General features: G+C 37.4%; 1 protein-coding gene and 1 non-coding gene across 2 annotated transcripts in view; one reads left to right on the top strand and one right to left on the bottom strand.

Annotated features, from left to right (window-relative positions):
* IQCM (IQ motif containing M) overlaps positions 1 to 17,417 on the top strand; it is a 405,589-nt gene that overhangs the window by 50,484 nt on the left and 337,688 nt on the right. Inside the window, exon 4 of the mRNA XM_065903803.1 lies at positions 11,020 to 11,110. Coding sequence (XP_065759875.1) covers positions 11,020 to 11,110 — 91 coding nt within the window. The remainder of the gene's footprint in view (positions 1 to 11,019; positions 11,111 to 17,417) is intronic.
* Positions 1,341 to 1,443, bottom strand: LOC136146167 (U6 spliceosomal RNA). The gene has a single exon (XR_010658906.1). It is a non-coding gene; the product is annotated as a U6 spliceosomal RNA (small nuclear RNA).

The following is a 17,417-nucleotide window of genomic DNA, read 5'->3' as shown; positions in this document are numbered from 1 at the left end:
GTGTTCTCCTTCTCGATCCCCCTCCCGCCTCCCTCCCCATCCGATCCCTCTGGGTCTTCCCAGTGCACCAGCCCTGAGCACTTGTCTCATGTATCCAACCTGGTCTGGTGATCTGTTTCACCCTAGATAATATACTTGTTTCAGTGCTGTTCTCTCTGAACCTCCCACCCTCGCCTTCTCCCACAGAGTCCCAAAGTCTGTTCTGTACATCTCTGTCTCTTTTTCTGTTTTGCATATAGGGTTATCGTTACCGTCTTTTAAAATTCCATATATATGTGTTAGTATACTGTATTGGTCTTTATCTTTCTGGCTTACTTCACTCTGTATAGTGGGCTCCAGTTTCATCCATCTCATTAGAAATGATTCAAATGAATTCTTTTTAATGGCTGAGTAATATTCCATGGTGTATATGTACCACAGCTTCCTTATCCATTCGTCTGCTGATGGGCATCTAGGTTGCTTCCATGTCCTGGCTATTATAAACAGCGCTGCGATGAACATTGGGGTGCACGTGTCTCTTTCAGATCTAGTTTCCTTGGTGTGTATGCCCAGGAGTGGGATTGCTGGGTCATATGGCAGTTCTATTTCCAGTTTTTTAAGGAATTTCCACACTGTTTTCCATAGTGGCTGTACTAGTTTGCATTCCCACCAACAGTGTAAGAGGGTTCCCTTTTCTCCACACCCTCTCCAGCTTTTATTGCTTGTAGACTTTTGGATAGCAGCCATCCTGACTGGCGTGTAATGGTACTTCATTGTGGTTTTGATTTGCATTTCTCTGATAATGAGTGATGTTGAGCATCTTTTCATGTGTTTGTTAGCCATCTGTATGTCTTCTTTGGAGAAATGTCTGTTTAGTTCTTTGGCCCATTTTTTGATTGGGTCATTTATTTTTCTGGAATTGAGCTTGTAGGAGTTGCTTGTATATTTTTGAGATTAATCCTTTGTCTGTTGCTTCATTTGCTATTATTTTCTCCCAATCTGAGGGCTGTCTTTTCACCTTGCTTATAGTTTCCTTTGTTGTGCAAAAGCTTTTAAGTTTAATTAGGTCCCATTTGGTTATTTTTGTTTTTATTTCCAATATTCTGGGAGGTGGGTCATAGAGGATCCTGTTGTGATTTATGTTGGAGAGTGTTTTGCCTATGTTCTCCTCTAGGAGTTTTATAGTTTCTGGTCTTACATTTAGATCTTTAATCCATTTTGAGTTTATTTTTGTGTATGGTGTTAGAGGTGTTCTAGTTTCATTCTTTCACAAGTGGTTGACCAGTTTTCCCAGCACCACTTGTTAAAGAGGTTGTCTTTTTTTCCATTGTATATCCTTGCCTCCTTTGTTGAAGATAAGGAAAGATATGGAATACTTCACGAATTTGCATGTCATCCTTGCGCAGGGGCCATGCTAATCTTCTCTGTATCATTCCAATCCTTCTCTTGTATCGTTCCAGTATATGTGCTGCCGAAGCGAGCACAAGAATTGACTTTTGAGAGCTGATCCAACTCAGCTGCTGCACATGACTGGCAGCAATATGAAGGGAAACCCAGGCAGTGAGAAGGCCCTGAGAAGGGGCAGGAATTGACTTATTCAAGGTCCTAAAAGGAAACCAATGTGCCTGCAATGTAGTGGCAGAAAACAATAAGGCAGTGACATGAAACCACGTGAAAGAGATGTGTAAGGATCAGATGATGTATGGCCCTATAGGTAATGTCAAGGAACCGATTATTTTTTAGAGTGATATAAAAATCACTGAATGTTTTTAAGGCAGATGTTATTATCAGACTCTAAAAAGATATGTTGACTGTATGTGTAGACTAAACAGAAGCTGGAGCTGAAATAGGAGACTGATTAGAAAGCTATTTTTCAGTTCAAGCAGATGATGATGTTGGCTTAGACTGAGTTATTGTTCAAGACACATCCACTCTTCATCCCCCACCATGGATTGGAATAGTCTTCCCTGCCCCACTGACTTTTAGACTGGCCATATGCTTGCTTTGGCCAGTAGAGGGTAAGAAGATATAACAGAGGCAATAGTTTTAAAGATTTTGTGGCTTAACTTGTCTGTTTTACTCCTTGGTCTGCCATGAGAAGACCACGCCCCAGGTAGCTGTCCCCAGCTCCAGAGTGACCCATGTAGAGGGGAGAGAAGCAGAGATACTCTGGCCAAGTCAAAGAATCATTAGCAAGAATCTTCTAAACTTGTAATCCACTGAGTTTTGGTTTGGTTTGGTATGCAGCATTATTTTTGAGTTGTTAGTGAAATTGGAGGGGAATTGGCAACTTTGATATATATTTTAGTCATAGGTAATGAATTTCTGGTTTGAGTGGATGGCTGTGTGATATCATTTACTGACACAGGAAAGACAAGAAAGAACAGTGTTTGGAAGAGAAAATCAAGATCTCTATTAAATATATTATATTTGAAATACTTATTAGCATGCACCTTCATATGTAAGATAATTATATATATGAGTCTGAAATTTTGAGGACAGGTATGGTCTGGAGGATAAAGATTTAGTCACTGGTGAGTGGACATATTTACCTGAGGAACTGGGTGAAATCTCCAAATGGACAAGTGAAGTTAACCCAGGGACCACCCTGGCAGTCCAGTGGTTAGGACTTTACCTTCCAATGTAGAGGATGTGGGTTCAACCCCTGGATGGGGAGCTAAGATCACACATACCTCATGGCACAAAACCCAAAAAATATAAAATGGAAGAAATATTGCAACAAATTCAATAAAAACTTTAAAAATGGTCCACATTAAAAAAAGAAAAAGTTAACCCACACAAAAGGGCTTGAGGTCTGTGGCACTGCACTTTGTAGAGGTCTGAATAGGAGGAGAGTCAGCAAAGGAGGCTGAAAATCAGCAGCCAGATATTCATAGGATGAAGACCAGGAAAACCTGTTGTCACAGAATCCCTTCACAATAGCCACCATTGTCACCAGGTACTGCTGGTGTGGCCAGTGTGTGTGCTTGCGTGGAAGCTGTATCTTTGATCAGAGTGGTGACTGTGCAAGCTGGATTGCCAATGGACTGAGGAGTAAATGGGATGAGGAAGTACCCATAGGATGTATAGACAGTCAGTTTAAACATTTTTCTATAGAGCAGAGAGGAATTGAACAGAAGTGAGAAGTTTTGTTTTGAAGTGTTAGCTGTATGGTGACTGCATTAAGTGGTAATCATAGTAGAACCTTTTATGTTACCTTGGTCAGTTCTTTTATCCACCCTACTTGCTATTTACTCAAATATCTGCCACTCTCCTGGAGACCCTTCTTAAACTTCTCTCCCCTTCTCTCAGTAAAAGACCTCAGTTCCTACTTTGTAGAGAAAATAAAGGTCTTGAATGGTGAACTCACTCAGTTCAGTTCAGTTTAGTTCAGTTCAGTCGCTCAGTCATGTCTGACTCATTGCAACCCCATAACCACAGCACACCAGGCCTCCCTGTCCATCACCAACTCCCGGAGTTTACCCAAACTCATGCCCGTTGAGTCAGTGATGCCATCTAACCATCTTATCCTCTGTCATCTCCTTCTTCTCTGCCTTCACTCTTTCCCAGCATCAGGGTCTTTTCAAATCAGTCAGCTCTTTGCATCAGGCCAAAATACTGGAGTTTCAGCTTCAACATCAGTCCTTCCAATGAACACCCAGGACCAATTTCCCTTAGGATGAACTGGTTGGATCTCCTACAGTCCAAGGGACTCTCAAGGGTCTTCTCCAACACCACAGTTCAAAAGCATCAATTCTTCTGTGTTCAGCCCTCTTCATAGTCCAACACTGGAAATGTATTAATAGCCACCTAAAACCTTTTCTACCTTCTTCTTTGAGAAGAAAATGCCTAATTTCTCCAAATCTTGGCTAAATTCTATCCCATTCCTTCTCTTCTCTGCCAGAAACCTACCTCATCTATTACATATTATTTGCTTTCTTCAATATCTCCACCTTCTCCTTTCATATATTAAGTGTCTTAAAATATAATGACACCCAAACATTCTTTCTGATACTTATGTCCCTATAGTGAACGTTTTGTCTCTCTTTTTCTCTTTGAAACACACATCTTTAAAAGAGAATCTTCTTTTGTTACCTCCAATAACTTTATTCCTTCAGAACAGTGAAATCTTGCTTCTATTTCCATATTTTCATTCAGTTTTCTATCCATAACCTCCCAATTCCAAAAGCTAAAGGATGCATTTTATTCCTTGTCTTAAATTTATGAGATAATGGAAATAAATTTTTATAGCATTGAACTTGGGGTTACTCAGTCATTTGTGTAACTATCATTTAATCAATTTAATTTCCTAGAATATAACCTTCATAATCACCAGGTTATAGTTTGCATCCCAGATGCCAAGCAGACTGCTTGTCACATTACAGGCATTTGGTAAATATTTGTTGAATGACTGAATAAGTGGATGATGGATTAAAATACAATCCCTGTCCTCAAGAGACCATGAAAGAGTTCACTATTTAGTGAGGAATTGGCATTCTATATAACACACATGTGCTGGAAATTCCAACAGTAGAAAATCATATGACATCCACCCAGCCCACACACTAGAATGTGAAATGTCAGTAAATTGCAATCTGTCATTCTTGACTAATGAGTCTGTCTATAAATTTATAACTAAGTTTTAAATTTTATTATAATTACTTCATATCAAATTGAGTAGAATTGAAATTGTTGGTCTTGAAAAGTGAGAAAGTATTTTATAATCACTCAATATAAGTCTAAAATCTCATTTTTTGAATGAAAAGGATCTGGATTTACCTTTGTGAAGCATTTTCATAGTATCATTAAGTCTCTATATAGAAGAGAACTTAGCACTCTTCCAGCCCAACTCTTTTCATGATACAAAATCCCCTATATAATGTTCTATGGAAAGTTCCTGTCCAATCTCTACAGGAGATGCCTGTGGTAGGGAACACACCTCTTTTATGGTAACCAATTTCTGAATTATTAAAACTCTAAATTCTGGAAAGCTAGTTCCTAGTAACTTACATTGATCCAGTTTAATTATTTAAGATTCGCTGCTTTTAGCAACCTGGATTAAAGTGCCTGCTTTGTTTGTTTAGGAGAAGGCAATGGCAGCCCACTCCAGTGTTCTTGCCTGGAGAGTCCCAGGGATGGGGTCGCACAGAATCGGACACGACTGAAGTGACTTAGCAGTTAGCAGCAGTTTGTTTAATTTTTTGGTTTTTGTTTTGTGGAAGGGGGAAACTTTATAACTGTCAGGGGAGAAATGGGAATCAGTTAAAGGAGGAATGTATATAGTATGTATCATACTAGAAAAAAATGGAAATAAATTGATCAATGTCCCTGGCAAACATAAACTGGTAATATTCAAAATTCTATGTAACTGAATAAAAGGTGTTGAACATTTTATTTATTGATCTATATAACTTATCTCACTTTGGCTAGGGGCATGGTCACAGATTTTGCAGACTAATAAGAGGAAGGTAGGCCAATTACACAAGAAATATTGCAAATTGTTTCAGCATTAAGATAGACCAGATAGTGTCTCCTGAGTTGAGTCTTGAAATGTGAATGACTAGCAAAATCCCATGGACAGGGGAGCCTCGTGGGCAGATTACAGAGTCGGACACGACTGAGCATCTGAGCACACATACACACACAGCAAAATGGTATTCCTTTATTCATCACATTTTTATAGAGCATCCGAGAATCTAGAATAGAAAAAAAAAACATAAATAGACGAATAAAGAGGTAATTGGGGGAGACCCCACCAGTTTCTGCATGTCTCTAGTGGCCTTGAGCTTTAATATTTTTAATTTTTTATTGGACTTTATATGAGTAAGCTCAGAGAAAATACTAAGGGCTTCCCAGGTGGCACTAGTGGTAGAGTCCACCTGCCAATGCAGGAGATGTAAGAGATGTGGGTTTGATCCCTGGGTCGGGAAGATCCCCTGCAGGGGAGGACGTGGCAACCCACTCCAGTATTCTTGCCTGGAGAATCCCACGGGCAGAAGAACCTGGCAGGTTACAGTCCATAGGGTCGCACAGAGTTGTTCATGACTGAAGCGAATTAGCATGCATGCAAGCAGAGAAAATACTATGGCATATGCAATATGGGAAGCATATTGGGTTTGAGTTTATGTGCTTGTTTTTAGGAGCTATATGATGTGTTTAGGGGTGAAATGTCATACTGTTTATAACTTACTTTCAAATTGTCCAGCAAAAAATAATGTATACACACATATTTACATAACTGTGTGCATACACATATATTAGTGAGGCTACAGAGTATTTGATTTAAACAACTAAGTGAAGAAGCTTTATTTATCAGATGAGTACAGAACAGCAGTGAGAGGATATTCATTTTCAGACAAGTATGGAACATTGTTGATGCTGACTACACATTGGTCAAAGAGTCAATACACTTCAAGGATTTAGAATTATGTAAATCATGTTTCCTGATTACAGTGAAATTAAATTTTAAAATTATAACTATCATAATTTAAAATCCAATTATTTGGAAATCAAAGCTTATTTATGGCAAGTATGGAGGCTGGATTGGAGGGTATTATGGCTGGGAGTAGGAATCCAAGTGAGGAAGCTATTAGTGTCCCAGAGAAGAGCTGGTCAAAGTCTATGTTGAGGCAACATGAGTGGAAGCAGTAGGAGGGATTTGATGATTGATTGTCCTAGGAAGCTGAGGGAAAGTATACAGTAGAGGTGACTTCTGTGTTTTTGGATGGATGGTGGTGTCGTTAATCATGAGAAGAACATGTCAATTGGAATGTCTTTGGGACATGCATATAGACATGGTTAGTTATTGAAATCTGGCACTTGAGAGTGGTCTGAGCAGGATACTGAGATTTTTGTGAGGCATTCATGTTTCCGTGATAAATAGATCTTGGGAGTGACCATACCCTTCAGGTAAAGGGTTAGAAGACAGTCTAAGAAAGAGCTGTAGGGCACACACAGCAGCTGGATGTGGTCGGAGCAGAATGAGCCCATGAAGGAGGCAAGGGAATTGGTCACAAGTGAATTGAATGGATGCTTGATTTCAGGTGAACTCTTGAGGAAAGCAAGGTAAATAGCGTTGAGGACTAGAGGCCTTTGGCTATTAAGTTATAATGCCTTATATTTCGCTTGCTTTCATTACAGAAACCCCAAATATTCATCACTTTACCAGCATTTTCTTTTCCTAGTCTCCCTGTCTCTTACTAATTGTTTTACAGAAGTGATTTAAAATTTATCTTTCAGAACTGAAATGCTACAGTTGATATAATTGGGTTAGAGACTAGATTTTACATAGAGGGAATAGTTATGAGTGCAAAGATGTTATGGTCTTCCCCAATGACTCAGCAGTAAAGAATGTGCCTGCAATGCAGGAGCCGCAGAAGAGGTGGGTTTGATCCCTGGGTTGGAAAGATCCCCTGGAGGAGGGCATGGCAACCCACTCCAGTATTCTTGTCTGGAGAATTCCATGGACAAAGGAGTCTGCAGGCTGCAGTCTATAGGGCCACAAAAAGCTGGACGCTTCTGAAGCAATTCTGCACAGCAGAGATGTTATAATTTGCCCTAAGAAGTCTTGTTCCTCATCTAAAGGTTTACTTAATGTAGGATTTTCATATGCTTCAGTTGTCTTTTTAGAAATCTCCTTTAGCTCTTGTAGGGAAAGAGCAAATTATTCAAGATGGTGGTCGTCAGGCTCTCTTGCCCGCGTGACCTGCACTCTCGCCCCACGTGTTGTAAATTCATGGTTATGTAACAGCTGAGATCGCTTAGAGCACTGCGCATGTGCATCATGATGTACCCGCTCGGGCACAGGCCTCTTTTGCTCTGTAAACAGATGTACGCCCCACCTGAGAAGCCCTTGAAGGTGCGTTATGACTGTGTTCTCTGGGTCAGCTCTGAGAGAATACAGCATGTCTGCTGCTGCAGCTACCACGCCAGTGAGGAGAGAATAAACATGTCTGTCGTTCCTGAGGCGCCGAGAGTTTTCTTCCAGCGTCCCGCCTCTGGCCTTGCCTACCCTGGGTGCAATGAACGGTGAGATACAGTGAGACGACTGGCGTAGCTCACAGTGTGAACAGCGAGACAATGCTGTACTTTTTTTTAAGGCAGTATAATTGTACTTATTTCCTATTTTGGATGTAGAAGTAACATGATTTAGTTTAATGGTACTATAGAGGCTTTCATTTTAGTGATTAAATGGATAATTCCCAAAGTTTTAAATATTTTTCCACAAAATACACATATCATTTGCTTTATTAATTATTGTAGTAGCACAGGCTTAGCTCCCTTAGCGTCATTGTACAATTCACTCTCTAGATCTATGGGTTGCGTATCTCATGACCTTTCCTCGCATCCTTTTTCTCCTTCACTTTTCTGCAGTGAGTTTCATGTTAGTCATGTTGTCCACTGAGAATGGCAGTGTTTTATTAACACTACATCCTACATCTCCCCTCTCTATGAGTTAGTATGGCAATTTTCACTCAGTTCAGTTAGTCACTCAGTCGTGTCCGACTCTTTGTGACTCCATGAAACGCAGCATGCCACACATCCCTGTCCATCACCAACTACCGGAGTCCACCTGAACCCATGTCCATTGAGTCGGTGATGCCATCCAGCCATCTCATCCTCTGTCGTCCCCTTCTCCTCCCGCCCTCAATCTTTCCCAGCATCAGGGTCTTTTCCAATGAGTCACCTCTTTGCATGAGGTGGCCAAAGTATTGGAGTTTCAGCTTCAACATTAGTCCTTCCAATGAATACCCAGGACTGATCTCCTTTGGGATGGACTGGTTGGATCTCCTTGCAGTCCAAGGGACTCTCAAGGGTCTTCTCCAACACCACAGTTCAAAAGCATCAATTCTTCGGTGCTCAGCTTTCTTTGTAGTCCAACTCTCACATCCATACATGACCACTGGAAAAAACCATAGCCTTGACCAGACGGACCTTTGTTGGCAAAGTAATGTCTCTGCTTTTTAATATGCTGTCTAGGTTGGTCATAACTTTCCTTCCAAGGAGTAAGTGTCTTTTAATTTCATGGCTGCAGTCACCATCTGTAGTGATTTTGGAGCCCAGAAAAATATTCAGCGACTGTTTCCACTGTTTCCCCATCTATGTACCCTAAAGTGATGGGACTGGATGCCATGATCTTAGTTTTCTGAGTGTTGAGTTTTAAGCCAACTTTTCCACTCTCCTCTTTCACTTTCATCAAGAGGCTCTTTAGTAGTTCTTCACTTTCTGCCATAAGGGTGGTGTCATCTGCATATCTGAGGTTATTGATATTTCTCCCAGAAATCTTGATTCCAGCTTGTGCTTCCTCCAATCCAGCGTTTCTCATGATGTACTCTGCATATAAGTTAAATAAGCAGGGTGACAATATACAGCCTTGACGTACTCCTTTTCCTATTTGGAACCAGTCTGTTTCACTCAGTAGATATTCCTTAAATAAGTACAATTAAAGAATACACATTGGATACCACAGTTATTAAGAATGCAGGCTCTAGAAATTGCCTGTTTGGGTTTGAATATTGTCTCTGCCTACTGCTAGCTGTATAACCTTAGAAAATTTCATCTCTATTTCTCTGCTTCAGTTTCCTTATTTGTAAAAATGGAGATAATGGGGTGGTTGCGAGAATAAAAAATGATAATCCATATACAGCAATTAGCACACTTTGTGTATGGCAAATATTTTTAAATGTTCTGTTTTTAAGACTCAAACTTATAAATTCTTTATTTTTCACCTTAATATATTTCTCAACTTACCATGTATCTTTATATGAAGTGTGTCTTTTGAGCTGTATATCACCCTCCAATGTAAGCATGGCAGAAATTATCCTTTTCCCATTACTAGGCACCTAATTATTAATTGTTATAATAACACATAATTACTAATATTAGGATAATAATTGCTGTTAATAAGCAATAATTAAGCACCCTCATGAAATCTGCTATGGTGGTAGGTCAGAGTGAAGAAGGGTGAACTTACAGTCAAGGATAATGGGTTTGATCCCTGGTTTAGCACTTTTAAAACTTAGATCTTGGGTAAACTGCTTTACTGATGTATAAAAGAGAATAATCACAAAAATTCACCAAAAATCCAATTTTCAGGTTTAAGTGTGAGATAATCCACAGGAGTGCTAATCAACATCCCTAATATATTATGAATAGTAAACATTAGCATTCTGTTTTCCATTTCTCCAATTTTTTTACGGTCTTTGTTATACATTTTAAATCTAAACTATTTAATACTGTCTAGTGTGCTCTTTTATTCATTAGCATTGACATATCAACTAATTTGTAAATATTTCTGAAATGGTCTAATCTCATATGTTCTCTGTATCTTTAATATCTTTTTAATATACCTGAGCTAGTTAACTAGAAGCTCCTTAATAGATAAGACAATATTTTGTTGCACTGTTTCAAACTATGTTAGCCCCATATGTTAGGACTATGTTAGTCCCATTATCTGAACAAATAAAAGTAATACGTATTTTAAAATATTTATCTTAAGTTTCTCTTTAGATTCTAAGAACTTGATTTTTTTTTTTTTTTTAATGCAGAACCTTTGCCTTTTGTAGACTTAAGTCTTTCTAGCAAATGGAGGAGATTTCTGGAGCTCTCAGTGTTCTTATTACATTAACTAATGATTGCTAAATTATTTTGAAATAGCAGGCTCTCCTATAAAAGCTAAGCCTTATGAAGATAAGGATGACAATAATGCTGCTATGTATAAAGGAGACTGTATTCTCGGTTTGTGTTGTATTCTTGCTGATATTTCTCTACGAAGGGAGTGATCTCCTTTCTGATATATGCAGTTCATTTACTCTATACTTGCAGTCCTAAATTTTAGTAATTGCAAAACATCTGAGGAGTATGGGGTGAAAAAAGACACTCAAATGTGTTTTTAGGCTATCTTTTTATTGGTAATTTTTTTGAAAAATATTGTACCTGTTATTAAAAAATCTGTGATTTGCAATTTAATTCAAAACATGCACTTAGACCTTGAAAACTAATCATATACAATTAAAACTTTTTTTTTCTTTCAAATTCAAGAACAAGTTAAACTGGATAAAATAGTGACTAATATTGAATCAGTGAGTAAAGAAATGGAGAAAGCAAAGCAATTGCACCATGGGAAAACCAGGTAAGGAAGGTGTAATTGGCTAACCTATGGACCACATACACTTTTCTTCTCCTTTGCTGGTATTTCTTGACCAATTGTCATGGTTTCTCAAGTCTTTTAACACCCCACACATGAGGCTAATTTATCCTTCTGCTTCAGTACCTCAAAGAACAATTATCAAAATTTTAGTTTTCAGTTCAATTAACTTTTGAACTGAACTGGAGGATGTCTGAATAGTTAAGCAAACCATCTGGGTTTTACAGTGCATAAGCTCAAACCCAGTTTGTGGCTTTCTTGAGAAAAATGCCATATTTTATGGTAATATTACATAAATTTGGAATTTTAATAATTAATCTGCAGCAGTTATGGAGCAGAGTTAAGATAATTTTTCCTTTTTAATATAATAATTTAAAATTAGTGTGTTTTCTAACAGAAGATGAGGCTGATCCTACAGAGCATACTTTGAAGGCAGGAATTTTGAGCTTTGCTTCTGCTGTCTAAAGGTGTCTGGAGATGGGTCAGTTACTTTTCTGAATTAGTCCACTGAATAGCAGCATAACCTTTGGGATAATGTTACAATTGTGTACGTAAGTTCTGGCCCTGAAGCTACAGATAGAAACTGTAAAGGCTCTTCAGCACATTTTGTAAGAACATTTATACTTGTAGGATGTAAATGCTGTTCTGTTAAGATGTATATTTCAGTGGCTTGTTTTACGTTAATTCATTATATAACATGATCAGAAATGTGGGGTATTAGGTAACAGAAGTTAAAGAAAATGTTGCTATGGCTGTAAGGAATGTCTTGGCTCTTCCAAAACTTACCTGCAAGGTGTACTTAGCACTACAAGTTTCATGCTGAGAAGTAAAAGGTAATACTATAGGAATTTGGAAGAGTGAAATATATGTACAGGTTTAATAATGAGGATTTGGTTTTACCCATGGTAAGAGAACATATGGATTATAGAGGAAAAGAAATGATTTATGTAGGAGATTTACCAGTTTAAAAACTTTTGCCTTTACTTGAGTTAACCCAAGACCCAGGTTAGTCTAGCACAGTGGTACCTGATAAAAGAGTAGTTAATGTGGCAATTTAACCAAAGAGTTGAGGATTTCAGGTAAATTTTAAAACTAGAAAAGCTAAATGGAACTAATTTGAAAAGCTACCATTTTTAGTATATTAGATGGAGCTGTGATCCAAGGAAGAAGAAGAATAATTTAGGGACACTCATTAATAATAAATCTGATCATTTAATATCTTTCAGCGTGTCTTTCTAAAGAGAATTGAGTATTTCCTTAAGAATTGTTTCTTCTGAAATTGGTAAAGATAAAGGTCTCTTGACATTCTAACATTCCATGGTTAATGAAAACATGTCCTGCTTAATGAGGAAGGTCAACACCTTTTGAAATTAAAAGTACTACAGTGACAGCTTGGGACATACAGACCCTTAATATCATCAATTCACCAGAGGCTGCCTTGTCTTTATTTATAGCTGACTTATGGGGATAATGTGTTTCCTACACACTGGAGCTAGCTTCATTTCACAAACGTTAGAAGTAGCTGACCCATGAGGCTCTAAAGGACAGAAAGGAAAACAGAATCAGTCAGGAAATCAGGTAGGAGATTGTTAGCAATGCAGAGAAGGTGATAGGACTAATTAGTATAAATTGTCTGACTCTTTGTAAGACTCTGGGAAAGTTTCTGCTCCAAACAAAGAGAGTCCTGTGACAGGAGTTGTATGTGAATTACTTCTAATTCCCAAACAAATAGAGTCGTGTGACAGGAGTTGTATGTGAATTACTTCTAATTCCCCAGAAGATGCCTTAGAAAACACTAACTTTTAAGGATGAACCATAGTATTTTCAGGTGGACCATAAAAATATTGGCCCAGCAAAAGAAATTCCTTATAAAATACATGAAGAAATATGATAGAATCTTATAAATGTCTATTTTCCCCCCCAAATTTCTCCATGTTTAACTTGCAAAGGAAAACAAAATTGAATACTTCTGCATATTCAAATTTAGGTTTAAGGAAGTGAAGTTATTCAATGTACCTTTGAGTCCTAACTTCAAAGATTAACTATACATTACTCTTATGACAAGAATGATAAATGTGAGTGTATTCTAAATATTAACTTTCCATCAAAGAAATTTATTATGTATTTATCTATTGGAGCTAATTTTTTACTTGATAATATTTGGTACATTTGAAGGTATGACAACTGCATTTCTGTAAATGCGTTCTATATTTTGGACAAATGAGCCTCAACTTCTTCCCCTAGTTTTGTGATAAGTGGGAGTTTCTTATGTGTTACATGACTATTTGTACTTAGGTTATTCTAATTAATAACAGAATGAGGATATTATAAAATAATGATAGAATCTCTCATGTCATTTCACATTTGTGTTAACTCTGGCATTTTATCTTAGTGTTTGTAAAATATTTTGCTTAGTGGATGAAGTTTAGTCTGCTTCTATCAGAATCTTTCATTAATAGAGAATCATTGAAAAATGCAATTAATAGTTCTAATTTTGAGATTTGTGTAAAAATATTTAGCCAGGGACTAGTTTTAAGGAAGCAAATCAAACTGCAACTATGTACCTTGGCCCCGTTCTTGGTAGCATATAAATAAAATTCTAGAATTTCAAATGGAATTAGGCAAATCTGCCTGCGTACTCAAACCTCTCATATTTTCCATTGACAATATGATTTTGTCCTATAAGGGATATCTCAGTTCTTTGGTCAACTGCATAATCGTGAACCACATGAGTGACAACTAGACTAACAGAGCCTATAAATCACTCATTGATTTACTAATTTATTGAGCACCTACTCTATGCCAACTATAAAACTCAAAATAGGACAGTCACAGACTTTCCTTTTTGACCATACTTTTTTGATGGGCAGAATGTTTTTAAATCCTAAAAATTTGTGTAACATTTCTAAAATTTTTGAACTAGCAATTCCAATTCACAACTGAATTGGATTTTGAACAATCCAATTGTTCAAATTGGATTCAAATTGGTCTAGAATTTCTAAGCCAAAATAATGATGTGCATCTTTGTACATTTACAAGGAAATGCATTAGTTGTATATTGTCAAATATAAGAAATAAGCTAAAAAGTTCATGTACATTTATGTATACCTAAGCATAAGTGTGGAGTGTATTACACATATTAATCATGACAAATGGAGTTGGTGATAGATAGTAATATGGTGTTTACTTAGTTCACTAAATCCCACTGCCTTGATTCAAATCCTGACTCCACCCATTTCTAACTGGAGTAATCTGAACTGTAGCCTATCTAACCCCTAATCTTTTAGTTTCTTCCTTTATAAAATGGGTATAATAGTAGTTAATACCCAGAGGCTTGTTTTGAGTATTAAATGTAAGACACGTAAAAAGGTAGAATAGTGCTCAACACATAGGAAGAATTTAAAGCTTTGCAATTATTACTTACACTACTAGGGTAGTGAATTAGGGGTAATTTTTGTTTTCTTACTTTTGCTTATTTCCATTTTCCAAAGTTTCTGCATGGTACCCATTTTCTGATTCAGCTGACTTGGTGGAAGCTCTCCAAGTCATAATAGGAAAACATGTTACTTAATATCTTTGAAAAATGGAAGAAACAGATGTGATGTGTGTTTTCTAATTTTTGTTAGAGTTTTTCTTTATTAAGCAAAAGTTACGTATTATCCTTGCTCAGAGGCAGCAAAATTTGGTATTACTCTGTCTTTATGCTGTGTGCTCCTTACTCTGCAGTGAGGGCACCAAGGATAGCCTAGTCAGAGTCTCTGTTGATAGGAGAGAAGTGGTTTTCTCTCTGATTAGCATCTAATCTTGCAACATTATTCTAGAGTTTGTATTACAAAATAAGGGCTAGTCAGTCACTCAAAGCTCTCACTTCATGTTTTGGAAACAGAAAGCTGGACTCCTTTTCTGCCTTCCCCATCATCAACCTTGGCCTGCATTTACGACCCAAGACCTCCTCTTCCGTGGGGCAGCTGAAAGAGCATGGTGAGTCTCACTGCCTAAGTGCAGTAGCAACATGGTGATTCTTCATTGTTCAGTATTCATTTAAAAAGCAGACTCAAACAGCTAATATTGAACAGTCATTTCTTTGTATTTCATTTCAAATAATGTATCGCAAGATATTGAGATTTCAGAAACAACTAGTACTAACTAATGTTCAGCTCCTTTATTCAGAGATTGGATTTTTTTAATGTGTGTAAATATTGAAGGTTATAGAAAATTATAAGGATACATTCTTGGAATTTTAAATGTTTCTCTGTAGTTGAGTTATTGTTGTTTACCAAAATATGTATTAATATTTCTTCAAAAGAAAATATAGATGAACTTCTAAAGTCCCTTAAGTGTGACTGAACAACTGTTTGGAACTTGGTCAGCTGTGTGATAACTTGGGGGCTATTGATTCAAAGAAAGCTGTTTTGTAGTTTTCCCTCTTTTTAACTTGTTACTCATGTCTTGAGCTTCAGGCTGTCATTACGAGAAGACTTTTCTTATAAGAGTGGGGCTTTGATTGATGTTGGAATAAATTTTTTGAAATTTGCAGAATAAGCTCCTTCTTGGGTTCTCAAGGTGCTCTTGTTTAAAATTTGCTTTATCCAACAATAATTTTACTAGCCTTTATTTGTTTGGATTACTTTAGAAAGAATTTAAACATCAACTGGAGGTTCATCAAATGCATTTTTGTTAGTCCAACTAGTGTTTACCCAAACTATTAGTATTTGTGAATATAATATCAGAATCTTGAACACATATAATAGGCCTGTTTAAAATTTTTGGTTGTATTTGTCCATAGCTTAAATTCTTTTAAGGCTTGATTAGATAATTTGAAGCCTCAGAGTTGTAGAATAATGTGTAGGTCTCCATTGAGTCTAGAATTAAGTATATATGTGAAGAGGTAAATGCTGTCAAAAATTCCTCATATGGTATAGGATCCGGTGGGTGAAATAGTTTTAATAGATAATGATCCTGAAATTTGATAACCCTGAAAGCTTCTACATAGTGGAAGTTCTACTATTTGTGTGATGTCTAGGGTTTATTCAGGGCCTCCCTGGTATTTCAGGTGGTAAAGAACCCGCCTACAATGCTGGAGACCTGGCCTTGATTCCTGGGTTGGGAAGATCGACTGGAGAAGGGACAGGCCACCCACTCCAGTATTCTTGGGCTTTCCTGGTGACTCAGCTGGTAAAGAAGTTGCCTGCAATGAGGGATTCCTGGGTTCGATCCTTGGGTTGGGAAGATCCCCTAGAGAAGGGAACCACTACCCACTCCAGTATTCTGGTCTGGATAATCCCATGGACTCTATAGTCCATGGGGTTGCGAAGAGTCAGACACGACTGAATGACTTTCACTTTACTTTAGCGTTTATTCAGGATCATCCTAAGGGTTGATGAAAGCCTCTGTTTTCAAATACCATCCTCAGGTAAATCGCACGTCTCTTTCCATTTTGTAGGGAGCGTATCACTCCACTGAAGGGTTCAGTAATTCTCATGGCTCTAATCTGAAATTAGAAATGTGAATCTTCTTTCTCTGTACGTGTGGAGCTTACTATACAGGGGCTTGACCACTGTTTGTTTAGTGCTAAAGAAAAGATGGAAGACCTTTCTTCTAAAATATTTGTTGAGAGAATCCCAGTTACTAGCTATAGATTACTGTGAAATTCTGACTAGAGAGTTGGCAGAATGGGCAGATCCCTACATGATGCGATTTGAGATTTGCTAAAGATTCTATCTGTGCAAAAATGTTCTGCTGAAATATCTAAAATATTTATCAATACTAATAGAACTATAGCTTCTTGGAAGCTAAAGAATTCCTATACTTATCACAGTGACTGGCACATATTGGGCATTAATAAACATTTGTTAAATGAGTGAATAAGTGAAGATAAAAGGAGAAGCGACTCGAATGGAATGTCCTTCTATATATCTCTATGTTTCTGTTCTACACAGTAGGCTAAAACTTGATAACTGATAAAAAAAAAAAAAGAACTTGGGAAAATATAATAACAACAGCAGTGAATATAAACTTGCAAACGGATAGCACTGGACACAGTACTTTTACAGTTCTTGTTAAATCAGAATTACATGGAGACTGCACAGATACCATAAAAATAAGTAGAATGTTATACAGTGTTTTTCACGTATTTTAAAAGCAAATTGTTGGGTAGATTATTAGTTTCACGATCCAAGTCTCTCAATACCCATAAACATCATGGGAAATTTAAAGGTTGAACTGGCTAAAAGGGTAAAAATTGCAATAAAAATCATTATTTCCAAATGCTGCAGGGCAGCTCTTTTTTTCC

The sequence above is a fragment of the Muntiacus reevesi genome, chromosome 13, assembly GCF_963930625.1.
Source record: "Muntiacus reevesi chromosome 13, mMunRee1.1, whole genome shotgun sequence".
Taxonomy (NCBI): Eukaryota; Metazoa; Chordata; class Mammalia; order Artiodactyla; family Cervidae; genus Muntiacus; species Muntiacus reevesi.
Note: the sequence above shows the minus strand (reverse complement) of the source record. Positions and strands in the feature narration are given on the sequence as shown.